At 46.5% G+C, this 13449-nt stretch overlaps 1 protein-coding gene across 1 annotated transcript; it reads left to right on the forward strand.

Moving 5' to 3' along the window:
* The first annotated feature begins 336 nt into the window (after positions 1 to 336).
* Positions 337 to 10474, forward strand: TRAPPC3 (trafficking protein particle complex subunit 3). The gene is made up of 5 exons (XM_073317467.2): positions 337 to 511; positions 4807 to 4904; positions 5403 to 5502; positions 6874 to 7056; positions 7636 to 10474. Exons 1-5 carry the CDS (start codon positions 470 to 472, stop codon positions 7753 to 7755), a joined length of 543 nt encoding a protein of 180 aa, XP_073173568.1. The 5' UTR covers positions 337 to 469; the 3' UTR covers positions 7756 to 10474.
* Positions 10475 to 13449: the final 2975 nt, after the last annotated feature.

Here is a 13449-nt window from a genome sequence, read left to right on the forward strand (position 1 = left end):
GGGCAGGGGATGCAGCTGCCCCCCCCCTGCAGCCTGCTCCCCACGTGCCACCTAGAGGCCAGGCTGGCCGTGGCTGGGCATGCTGGGGATTGTAGTCCTTCCACCCTGAGCCCGCCCAGGGCATGCCGGGAGCTGTAGTCTCCGCAGCCCCCTGTTCTCCCAGGGCATGCTGGGAACTGCAGTTGAGTCAAGCGCTGCTCTCCCAGGGCCTGCTGGGAGTGGAACGTCTCCCTCCCCCTCCCCTCTCGTTCCCAGCATGCCCCGAGGGCGGCGCGCGGTGCCTTGTGGGGGTGGTAGTTCTCCGGGCGGAGAGGCCGCGCTGGGGTGGAGGAGGCGCTGGGTTCGAGGGGACTCCAGTTCCCGTCATACCCCGCGCCAGGCCCTGCCCCGAGGCTCTGCGGGAGGCTGCCGGCTGAGCGGGTCGGAGGGTCTGGGCCGGGCCGGGCCGACGCACACCGGGCTGGGCAGGATGTCGCGCCAGGCCGGTCGGGGCACCGAGAGCAAGAAAATGGTAAGTGGGGGCGGGGCGGGGGCTGAGGAGAGCTGCGGGGGTGGGGGGCCTGGAGTGGGGGGTCCGGACCGTGGGGGGTGGGGGGCCTGGAGTGCGGGGGGGGGCGGTGTCCGGCCCGTGGGGGGGGCGGTGTCCGGCCCGTGGGGGGTGGGGGGCCTGGAGTGCGGGGGGGGGCGGTGTCCGGCCCGTGGGGGGCCTGGAGTGCGGGGGGGGGGCGGTGTCCGGCCCGTGGGGGGCCTGGAGTGCGGGGGGGGGCGGTGTCCGGCCCGTGGGGGGCCTGGAGTGCGGGGGGGGGCGGTGTGTGGGGGGTGGGGGGTGGGGGGCCTGGAGTGCGGGGGGGGGCGGTGTGTGGGGGGTGGGGGGTGGGGGGCCTGGAGTGCGGGGGGGGGGCGGTGTCCGGCCCGTGGGGGGTGGGGGGCCTGGAGTGCGGGGGGGGGGGCGGTGTCCGGCCCGTGGGGGGTGGGGGGCCTGGAGTGCGGGGGGGGGGCGGTGTCCGGCCCGTGGGGGGTGGGGGGCCTGGAGTGCGGGGGGGGGGCGGTGTCCGGCCCGTGGGGGGTGGGGGGCCTGGAGTGCGGGGGGGGGGCGGTGTCCGGCCCGTGGGGGGTGGGGGGCCTGGAGTGCGGGGGGGGGGCGGTGTCCGGCCCGTGGGGGGTGGGGGGCCTGGAGTGCGGGGGGGGGGCGGTGTCCGGCCCGTGGGGGGTGGGGGGCCTGGAGTGCGGGGGGGGGCGGTGTCCGGCCCGTGGGGGGTGGGGGGCCTGGAGTGCGGGGGGGGGCGGTGTCCGGCCCGTGGGGGGGCGGTGTCCGGCCCGTGGGGGGCCTGGAGTGCGGGGGGGGGCGGTGTCCGGCCCGTGGGGTTCCCAAACGGTTCTGAGCTGGGGGGGTGAAGGGGCCTCTGGGCCGGCGCCAAGCTGCTGGCAGGAACCCAGCTCATCCTGCCGGGCACGGGGAGCTTGTGCCATCCCGGGGCCGGGGGGGGGGGTGAGTCTGGGGCATCCCTAAACCTCTGGGATGCCTTAAATTCCTGACCCCCCCCCCCCCCGGATCCCTGCAGTGTCCCCCCAGCGTGTACCCTGCGGTGATGGAGGCTGCTGCTGCGGTGTTCGGAGCTCAGTGGTGGATGTTCTGTGAGCTAATATTAGGGGCTTGTGTTAATGTTTATGTGGGGAGTTATCTGGCTTAAACCACAGCTATCCTAATCCTTAGAGCAACACCCACAGTGTAAGGAGCTGAAGTAATGCTGTGTGGTAGTAGTGCTGCAAAGTCCTGGCTTCCTTAGACTAAGAGCAGGAAGGCTCTCTTTTTTCATGTTTTTAGAAATGTGCCTTTGAACTGCACAGTACATATCACACATTGCCCTTCTGAAAAGGTTAGGCCACATTTGGGTCTTGCCTGTCTATAATCTTATTCCGTGTTACCACTCCAGATGACACTAGAAGATGAACACAGGCGTGTTAGTCTGTATCCGCAAATAGAACAGGAGGACTTGTGGCACCTTAGAGACTAACAAATTTATTTGAGCACAAGCTTTCGTGAGCTACAGTATGCATCCGATGAAGTGAGCTGTAGCTCACGAAAGCTTATGCTCAAAAAAATTTGTTAGTCTCTAAGGTGCCACAAGTCCTCCTTTTCTTTTTTTGAAAGATATGAGGAGCAAAGGTATAGAGCTTAAATTTCAACGTGAAGATAAATGGAGCCAAGCTCATCCATCCTTGATATGATAACTCCATTAAGTCACAAGTAAATGTGGCTCGTTGACTTAAATAGGACTTCATTCATTGATGTTATTTTCTCCCTCAGTCTTTTCTACACTAGGATGAATATCTGTTGCAGTTTGCAGGGTTCAGCAATGGGTGCAGATGCTGAATTTGGTTTGTCTGTACTTGGCAGTAATTGAGCTCCATCTGTTGCAGACCCCCTTTGTCGGCCACTGACTCCATTTTTTCTTGTGTGGACATGGCTTTTGTGTTTAAGGCATTAGATTTGTTTAATTAGCATTCAAACACTCTTGTTACCACAGTAGTAGTATGCTACTGAAGATTGTACAAAAGGCCAAGTAAACTTACATTAATTTTTAACTTGCTGTGCTTTCATATATAAGTGAGAATGAAATACAAAAAGGCTATTTGCTGTAAAGCTGATAGGCAAATTGAGTCTACCAAATTATGTAAAAACCAAGCATTGATCTACAAGTCAGATCCCTGTGACTTTAGGTATTTTTAAATTGTATAGGTGCATTGACTGTAACATTTGAACATTACTAAATGGCATCATCTAGCCACTTCCCTTCAGTTGCTGGCTCCTTTTATACACTTCTTTCAGATTGATAGCAGTAGATGAAAGCTTGATGACAGGATGCAGTTAATTTAAACACTTTGGACTGGTAACAGCTGGATTTTCTCCATCTATTCACACACTGCTCTGTCCAGCTGCCAGGCATGTGACTTCACTAAAATGATATGGTTCCTTAACAATAATTTAACCTTTTTGGCATGTTGGTTAATTTTTTCCCCAGGTTCCTGACTATACCAGCTGAGTTAAAGGAGCCTTCTGTCCTGTCCTTTTTGAGTAGTATAAACTGAGAGCATCTTAATCTTTGACTTTCAGTGATGAATTTAGCATTGTAAATGCTAAACAAAGAATATATGCCAGCTGTATAGAGCTGTAATTCTAGTGGCTTTTCTGCTGGTTTCGCTAATTCTTTTTTTAACCAAACAGGAGAGCCTAGATGTGTATTCTCTCCAATTGTTGACCTTGTTAATTAACATTAGGTCTTAATGACAGGACAGAATACTCTATAACTTCTAACAAATCCAAGTTCTACTCCTTGAGTGATTCCTTCCTGTGTTTCAGACTTGGCTGTGTGTGAACTTGTTCAGAAGGTGGTGTGATCAGTTTGTCTCACTTAACTCTGATGTTGTCTCTTTTCCCTTCCGTTCTGCCTGCCTGCTGCTTTCATTCTGTAGTATTGGTATTTGCCATTCATTTCACCTTCTGCATCTATGCATCTCATGGTAGGTGATAGGCTACTTAATTTGAGACTAGACTTTCCATGATATTTCTAACAGCTGCAAAAAATGAAACCCAAAGTCTTAAATATTAAAAATAACGTGTCTCCTCAAGTAATTACATTTATTTCAGATAATGTGAAAAACTAACTTTCGTGTAGATTCTTTGCTTTTATTTTTCAGTCACTTAGGAGAGAATGAATTTGTAATCAATTGCTGTTCTGATTAATGGCTGCTAAGAAAACACTAACCATGTCTTAATCACTTTGGGCTCAGGAAATATAGTGGTAGCAGCTGTGAGAGAGCGTCTGTTCTTTTATTCATCTTCTGTGTGATTCTGGCACTTGTGGAAGAACAATAATCTTGATTAGAATTGGGCATAGTGGGTACAGCTGCATTGCATACCAGTGTACTTCAGTCCTGACCTGAAACAGTCCCTGCTGTTCCAGTCCTAGTCTTCGTGAGCAAATAAAGCCTTTTGTGCTAAATTATGTGCTGTGGACAAATCACCTTGGGGGCTGGGATGTAACTACCATACTGACAAAAAATAAATAAATCAGTTTATGAATGCAGGTGTTTTATGTTCTAATGAAGGGAACTGCATGTGGAATCTGAGAAGTACAATGCAAACGTGACACAGGGAAAATATGGATAACAGAGGTTGAGGGCTTTTATGGGATATGTACACTATCACCTCTGTAAAAGTCACCAGTCCAAATCTAGTTCACATTGCTAGTAATTGTAAATGGTTGCAATGATAGTGATTATTTGGTGCTCTGTATGAAACGACTTGGAGGTCTCACTCCAGTTCTTAATGGCGTGTTCTGATTATGATCTTGAGACACTAATTGGTAGTCCACCAGAGAGGCTAAGGATTGAATGACAATGGAGACTGAACAGCCCTACAGATGACTCCTTCAAGTCAGGGCTGGACACATTAGTGGGGAGTGCAGTGTGTACTGGGTGCAGTGCAGGGGAATGTGCTTTGCCTTTGCCCATGTGGTTCATATGCTGGAGATGGAAGATTTCTGTCTCTGGGGCAGTTAGTTTATCACCTTTGAGCAGCACCCCAAAGATTTTAAAATATACTAAAGTTTACTGTTCGGTTAAAGTTTCCTTAAAATATGAAATCTGGGACCTCTCCAGAGTTGGTGTAGTAATTGATTCCTTTGAATCGGAAGCTTTCTGGCCCCCTCTCCAGGCCAACTAAAGTAAGGTGGGAACAAAACCCAAAGGCGCCCAGGGATTTTTCTGCCCAGCTGATGGTAAATTCCTTTTGAATCTGTTTAGAGCTCGGAGCTCTTCACTCTGACCTATGGAGCTTTGGTCACTCAGCTGTGTAAGGATTATGAGAACGACGAAGATGTCAATAAACAGCTTGATAAAATGTAAGTTAACATGTTGGAGTTTGAGTCCTTTGGGAAAGTTTGTAGTAGGCAGAACTGTTTAAACTGCTGTTTCTTATTTTCTGCACCCAATCCAACTGGCAGACTGAACACTGTTCACTTGTGGTTTTTTCGGAACTTACAAAAGGAGGGGAAAATATTTTGTTTTATCTCTTCACATACTAGTTTCAGAGAACAGTTTCATGCACAGATTTAGAACAGGGGTTCTCAAACTGAGGGCGTCGTGAAGTTATTACGTGGGGGGTGGCGAGTTGTCAACCTCTGCCCCAAACCCCGCTTTGCCTCCAGCATTTATAATGGTGTTAAATATATAAAAAGTGTTTTTAATTTATAAGGGGGGTCTCACTCAGAAGCTTGCTATGTGAAAGGGGTCACCAGTAAAAAAAAAAAAGTTTGCAAGCCACTGATTTAGAACATCTTCCCGGAGCTGAGCTGTGCTGTTATAATTCTATAGTTTGCTGCTGTTTTGTGCATTGACAGGGGCTACAACATTGGAGTTCGGCTAATAGAAGATTTTCTGGCCCGGTCCAATGTAGGAAGATGCCATGACTTCCGGGAAACTGCAGATGTGATTGCAAAGGTAATCCTCCAAGTACAGCCTTGCATGCCTTTACCAGTGCTGGTCCTATGCCTGTCCCAGCATCATAGCCAGGCTGTTCATGGACTGTTAAGGTGAACAGCTTCTGATTTAGAGTGAGATAATGAATGGTGCACCAATAGTATTCTAAAATGTATCTTGTGGCTTCTTGCTTCCTGAGCTTAACTAGAGACTTTGAAATCATTTTGTATCCAAACTAGAGTTTCCTGAATAGGGGTGTCATAACCATACAGCTAAGGGTAGCCTAGAATTCCTCCTTACCTGTAAGGGGTTAAGAAGCTCAAATAACCTGGTTGGCACCTGACCAAACAGGACCAAGGGGGAAAGAAGATACTTTCAAATCTTGCGGGGGGGGAGGGGGGGAGAAGGCTTTGTTTTGTGTGTTCTCTTGGGAAGCAGAGAAGCATCAGGTCAGGAAACTCCTTCTCCTATAAACCATCCTAAAAGTCTCTCATATTACAAAAATTGTAAGTAAAAGCCAGGCAAGGCGTGTTAGATTATCTTTTGTTTTGGTTGTGAATTTTTCCTTTGCTGGAGGGAGGTTTATTCCTGTTTTTTGTAACTTTGAAACTAAGCCTAGAGGAAGTTCTGCTGCGTTTTTGAATCTTTTGTTACCCATCCTGATTTTACAGAGGTGATTTTTACCTTTTTTTTTAAATAAAATCCTTCTTTTAAGAACCTGACTGACTTCTCTATTGTCCTAAGACCCAGGGGTTTGGGTCACTTTGTAACCAATTAGTTATATTATTCTCAAGCCTCCCCAGGAAAGGGGGTGTAAGGGCTTGGGGGGATATTTTGGGGGAATAGGAACGCCAAGTGGTCCTTTCCCTGATTCTTTGTTAAATCACATGGTGGTGGCAGCATACCGTCCAAGGGCAAAGAATTTGTGCCTTGGGGAAGTTTTAACCTAAGCTGGTAGAAATAAGCTTAGGGCGTCTTTCATGCGGGTCACCACATCTGTACTCTAGAGTTCAGAGTAGGGAGGGAACCCTGACATGGAGAGAAAATAACCCAAGGAAATGGAAACTGCTCTGAATTAGGCAAAATCTGATTCAGATAGTGTTCTTGGATTTTTCCCTTGGGGAGGGAATATTGCGCCCCTCAATTTCCCCACCTGTGAGAAGGGGATAAAATTAACCTACTAACAGGGCTAGTGTGTGCCTTTGGGTTGGATTTTTGAGAGCACCTAAGGAAGTTAGGTCCCTGACTCCTCTTAACTTTCAATGGGAGCCAAGGATCTGATTTCCTTAGTAAATATTTGCAAAGCTCATTAAGATTCTTTGATGACCAGCGTCAATGGGAAATATTACCGTTTGGGTCACTTGCTTGTCTCTGCTCCATGTAACTCAATAGGTGGCATTTAAAATGTATCTGGGCATCACCCCGAGCATCACCAACTGGAGCCCAGCAGGCGATGAGTTCTCCCTCATCTTGGAAAATAACCCTCTGGTGGATTTTGTGGAGCTGCCTGATAACCACTCATCTCTTATTTACTCCAACCTCTTGTGTGGGGTGCTGCGAGGAGCCCTGGAAATGGTGAGGCTTCCCTTCTCTCCTAGGAAGGGTGGTGGAGTTGTGGAGATCTTGGCTGGAAACGAAAACATGGAGCCTTCTGCAGGCATTTCAACCCCCTTGTGCAAGTTTGTGGTCTTCATGTTTTCTCTTGCTGTGAATCTATATCAAGAGCAAAATAGAACTGGAGGAGCCAGTTGGCTGGTATTGTCCAAAGGGAGGGGTCTGTGCTGAGTAAAGTTTATAACTCTGCCTCAATTAATGGGGGAGTGTGTAGATGCCCTGGAGATAAGGGTTAGCTGGATTCTGTCTTCTAGAAGCAATGCAGAGTTCTGAAGAGAATCCCAACCGTTGCTCTTGTTGGGAAGTCTGTCTGTCTAGGGAATGATATGGCCCCATCCCAATAGTATCTGAGTGCCAATGGCATAGGGGGACAAGCCTATGATCTTTGATAGAGTAATTAGTGCCCTTTCTAGGACCCCATATGATATGTCCTGTCCTGTGTCTTGGATCCCCTATCTTAAGGGGTGGACAGCTAATAGGGAAGCTTTTAGTTTAACTTCATAGCAACTTTCCTTTTGGTTTTTCTTCTCCGTCCCCCAGGTTCAGATGGCCGTGGATGTGAAATTTGTCCAGGATACGTTGAAAGGAGATGGCGTCACAGAAATACGAATGAAATTTGTTAAGCGGATTGAAGACAATCTCCCGGCTGGAGAGGAGTGAGCCACAGCGCAGTCTCCCAAAGGGACTGGAGGGACCAGTTGCTGTGGCCTGTTGCGCTTGTCATGGATTCATAGGGATTTAGTGCCCCCTTTAAATTCCTACTCCTAAAGACTCACTGACTGTTTAAGTTGTTACATTTCCATTTTCCATGAGACAACTCTCTGGGTTACTCTACTTATACCACAGGTTCATTCTAAAGATTTTCACAGGGTGGATAACTTTTTCATACAACCCTCAGAGACTCTTTCTACGCTCAGTTTTTAGCTGGATATTTGGCTGTGTGCAAATGTCTGCTCCTTAAATGCTAAAAGATCTCCAGGCGTTTCAAATATGGGACTGAGTTTCATAACCAACGTTGGAGACCGAGCACAAAGAGAACCCACCATGGGAGCTGTTTTCTTTTTGAGACACACATGCATTCCTCCAACTGATGCTTGTGAGGGCTATGCTAGGCTAGCAGATGGAGGGGGTGCAGCCTGTGACTGACTGGCTAACACATGTATGTAGCAGCAAAGAATGAAGCATATAAAAGTGAAAGCAATGGGAGTGCCTAATGGAGCACACAGTAGGTCCCACTCTTTCCAGCTGTGCCTCTTCTTACTGAGGACACAGTGTCTTTTGTTAAAACTCTGCAATAGGCTCATGGTGTGAAAAAGTGATGGCAGAGCACTTCAGACAAGCCCTTTTTATCCAAAATAAAGCATGGGGGCTTTTCAGTGCAAATGATCTGCTTCCATTTGGGGTAATCGTGCTCTTTGGTGAGAGGGATTTGGTGGCAGAGAAAACTTCTGGTTTGTCAGGGACTGTATTTGAGGGTCAGCAACATCAGGCTCTAAGTTCATTTTGCAGAACAGAAATTCAGTTGCCATATTAGAACACCACAACTCTCGCACTAGTCCTGTGAACACTTCCAGTCTCTGCTTGGAAAAGTAGCCCTGGTTAGTTTGCTATGAATATTTGGTACTGAAGCATTTGTTATTAAATACTGTTCTCCAAAATATACAATGAGATACTGCACTGATCTCAGTTTCTTACTCAAAGCAAACTACTGCTCACTAATTCTGAGTATAATAGTTAAATACACATAAAATTCAAACCTCATTATTTTAAGGACTAGCCAGGGAAGCCTACCTAGAGTGTAGTATCCTAACGGGAGGCTGGGTGCCTTCCTTTAGAGGAGAATGGTATAAAGATGAAGAGCATAACCAGCATCTCAGGAGATTCAAATTACCTGGATCCTCCTTTTTGGAGGCAAGAATTTTCAGTTTTTCTCCCACAACAATGCTGCTAGGAGCCAGTCCTGTGGAACAGTGTTGTCTGGGTATATTGTGCTATGGTGGTGGTCTGTTATGTGATAAGGTTTATAGGGGGACAGGTAAATTGCATGATGATGCCCTGAGTATTTTTAATGGAAAAAATAAATTACAGTGGCTGAAATGCATCCAGCATTTCACAGTGTATACAGCCTGAATTTCACTTCCCCTGTCTGGCAATATCTAGATATCAAATCTAAACAGTAGAAAGTACTAAATGCATTTCAGCCAATGTAATTCCACTTTCCTGCTGTGATGTAGAAATACTGCACAGTGTGAAATGGGGCTTTGGTAGTTTCTGTTGTGCATAGTTAGATTAAAATAGAAGTTTCCACATTATTTTAATTGGTAAGATGCAGCAATTTATATCCTCTGCTCTTGTTTAGAAATAACTAAATGAATTGAAGTAGTGTTATTGGGTCTAAGATAAACCAAGAGGCTGGAAAATTCACCCCTTTTGACACTTTATTCAAATGGAAAATTCAGTTGAACATTGCAAAGTGCTTGGAGGATGAAAAGCATTTAAGTGCAAAGTTGTAAAAGACAAATTTTAACAGGCATTTTCAAAATTAACTCCTCTGGGACATGAGTTGTGACTACCTTAATGTCAGCCTTAGCCAGGAAATCGTGGACCTGACTCTGTAGACAAAAGTCCCCTTTTATCTGTAGTTGGGAGATGTCTCCAAGGTGAAGATGATGAGCACACACTGAAAGATGGTGTGAGTGAAGCTTGAGCTGCTGCCACCTCTGCTGTATCTGTTCTAGGGGTAGACCCTGCAGGTCTGTCACCTTTCACTAGCCTGAAATGCCCTTTAGTCCACTTCTGTAAAATCCTTTGCTGGGTATGTCTGTGACCCTGAAAAGCTCCCCCTATCTGAGTCACCATTTATCTTGGCGTTCAGTGCAATTACAACTCTGAGCAAATCCTGCCTCTTTCCCTTGATTCCTGAGGGGGAAGATAGGTATGGCTATGAAGTGAAATACAGTCACCAAGTTCATTTCACCCAGCCAGTGGGTTGCAGAAGGGTTTGAAATGGAACTGTCTAGATTGTGAATGCTCTTTCTATGCATTGGTCCATCTGTGGGATGCCAGTTCCTGTTTTGAACATTGAGCTGTCTGGAATGTCACCCATTCTGGAATTCCTGCCTCACCCAAATGAATTCCGATAGCTACAGGAGTTGAATACCCAGAATGGTATCTTGCAATTCACCCTTAAGGGGGCAGTAAGAGTCTATATTCAAAGAGTTGCATTGACAGAGCTGATGGCTCTGTTTGTCTATTGGGTGTAGGGTGGTGTTTCAAAGATGTGTAAGGATCACTCATTTGTTTCCCTTTATTGGTGCTTGTAAACCATTTTAAGGCTGCATTTTAAAAGCCATTGCATTAAAAAAAATCCCAATTATGACTTTTCAGTGGTGGTCTGATCCTTTCAGTAAAGTCTGGGAAGGGGCTGAGGTGAGCATGGATGTGGCATGCTTTCTTGGGCTGACAAGGTGATAGGAGTGCTGTAGAAAGAATGTGTTCGGCCGTGCGGGCACATGTGTGGTGAGAAGGAATTTCAACATTGGCAACTGAGAAACAGTAATGATTGGTTATCTTAAAGGAAACATGTGTAATTCTTCTTGCCCAGAAAGATGGTAGCTTGGAGAAGCTTTTGTGCGTGGATCCCAGACTCCTTGCTGGGTCACATTAGGGCATGGCAGAAACTGTTTTTGCTCACTCAAGAACTGGCATTCTGGCAGGGTCATCCTCTCCAATATGCATTCCATGTGCCCGTGCCGGGCAAACATACTCTGCAAAACAGTCACTAACTTTACAAGTGGCTCCTTTGTACTGGAAATTTACACTAGGAAAATACCTTGGCTATACTGCAAGGAGAGAATCTAGCCCTTATCCCTCCCACTGCCTCTTTTTGTTCAGTCTCTTTAAAGAAATGACCGGCCTGCTGGCTAGATGCACTATGACTATTTGCTGTACTAAACCTCTTTAATCTTAGTTCCGGGTTCAACCTTTTTGATGCAAACAGTGCTTTGCTCCTTCTGCCTACAACCTGCTCCTACACTTATGGCCCAAATAGAATTTGCTGAACTATAAATGAAGGTAACTTCACCTGGAAGTGATGCAGAAAACTTTCTCCCACACTAAACAACACAATGTGAGCAATGGCGAAATAAGGCTGAGGTGGGCAAATGGATGCCTGTAGCCACAGGTCCTAAAAGGCAGCAAAAGGCAGGTTGTGATGCACTTACTAGCTCGAAGATACTAATCTTAGAGCTGCAGGAATGGCGATGTAGCTGACAGAATAATTTACAGTGAATACTGTTCCTACTAGAGGAACTAGGCTTAAAACTGATTTAAGATGCTTCCATTTGCGATTGAGTGACCTGTATTTCTTTTCCCAAAGAGGTCCTGTAAATGTGTGAGATTTGCAAGGAATTGAACGAAAGCGGAGTTAGTGGTTGGTTAGAGGAAACATGCCGTCCGTTTAAACGGCAATAGATACCCAGTGACTGAGGGACCCAAATTCTGCTTTTGAGCAGTTTGTCTAATTCACTAAGTATATATCACTATGTTTAAAACAACTTAAAACCCATCTCAGCATGGACACCTTTTACTCTCAGCTGAGTTTTCAGCCTGTAGGAAATCTCGTCTGCAAGACTGTATTGGGTAGGATTTTTGCCGAGGGTTCTTTGCTGGAAAAGTTTAGTGCCAAACTGTAACGAGGTGGCCCCGAGAACTATGCCACACACCTGCCAGCAGGTGTCTCCAACCATCAAATGTAGCAGCACAGAGGCAGTTTCAGAATGCATTCAATTGGCTGCATAGCTATGTCCGAATGGATACAGTACGTTGGGTTAGTGTCATACTGGTGACACAAGCTGTATAGTGGCATGAGTCATTTTCAGTGGGAAGAATGGACTCTGGTTGGGGGTGCAGAAATCTCTAATTCACCATCATGGCAGCAGCTGGAAGGGGCAAGGCAGCTGTGGGGCGAAGGCGAGGCACCCCACAGGAAGGAGCCTCCGAGGGACATGAGTGAATTAAGTTGTCATGGGATAAGAGGGAAGATCCTTTCATGGGTTGAGAACTGGTTAAAAGACAGGGAACAAAGGGTAGGAATAAATATTAAATTTTCAGAATGGAGAGGGGTAACTAGTGGTGTTCCCTAAGGGTCAATGGTAGGACCAATCCTATTCAACCCATTCATAAATAGTCTGGAGAAAGGGGTAAACAGTGAGGTGGCAAAGTTTGCAGATGATACTAAACTGCTCAAAATAGTTAAGACCAAAACAGACTGTGAAGAACTTCAAAAAGATCTCACAAAACTAAGTGATTGGGCAACAAAATGGCAAATGAAATTTAATGTGGATAAATGTAAAGTAATGCACATTGGAAAAAATACCCCCAACTATACATATAATATGATGGGGGCTAATTTAGCTACAACTAATCAGGAGAAATCTTGGAGTCATTGTGGATAGTTTTCTGAATACGTCCACGCAGTGTGCAGCGGCAGTCAAAAAAGCAAACGGGATGTTAGGAATCATTTAAAAAGGGATAGAGAATAAGGCAGAGAATATCTTATTGCCCTTATATAAATCCATGGAACTCCCACATCTTGAATACTGTGTACAGATGTGGTCCCCTCATCTCAAAAAAGATATACTGGCATCAGAAAAGGGCAACTAAAATGATTAGGGGTTTGGAACGGGTCCCATATGAGGAGAGATTAAAGAGGCTAGGACTTTTCAGTTTGGAAAAGAGGAGACTGAGGGGGGCTATGATAGAGGTCTATAAAGCCGTGAGTGGTGTGGGGAAAGTGAATAAGGAAAAGTTATTTACTTGTTCCCGTAATATAAGAACTAGGGGCCACCAAATTAAATTAATGGGCAGCAGGTTTAAAACAAATAAAAGGAAATTCTTCTTCACTCAGCGCACAGTCAACCTGTGGAACTCGTTGCCTGAGGAGGTTGTGAAGGCTAGGACTATAACAGGGTTTAAAAGAGAACTGGATAAATTCATGGAGGTTAAGTCCATTAATGGCTATTAGCCAGGATGGGTAAGGAATGGTGTCCCTAGTCTCTTTGTCCGAGGATGGAGATGGATGGCAGGAGAAAGATCACTTGATCATTACCTGTTAGGTTCACTCCCTCTGGGGCATCCAGCATTGGCCGCTGTTGGTAGACAGGATACTGGGCTGGATGGACCTTTGGTCTGACCCAGTCTGTCCGTTCTTATGTTCTTAAAAGATCTTTAGAGACTAAAATCTCAACTTAAACTTCCCTTGCACTTCTTTCTGTCACTGCTGCCTAGGAACTTGTGTGACAGCAAGGGGCCATTTGCAGTGTGGACCACAGTGCTGTACAGGCTTCTTATGAG

Source organism: Lepidochelys kempii, chromosome 19 (assembly GCF_965140285.1).
Source record: "Lepidochelys kempii isolate rLepKem1 chromosome 19, rLepKem1.hap1, whole genome shotgun sequence".
NCBI classification, from domain to species: domain Eukaryota; kingdom Metazoa; phylum Chordata; order Testudines; family Cheloniidae; genus Lepidochelys; species Lepidochelys kempii.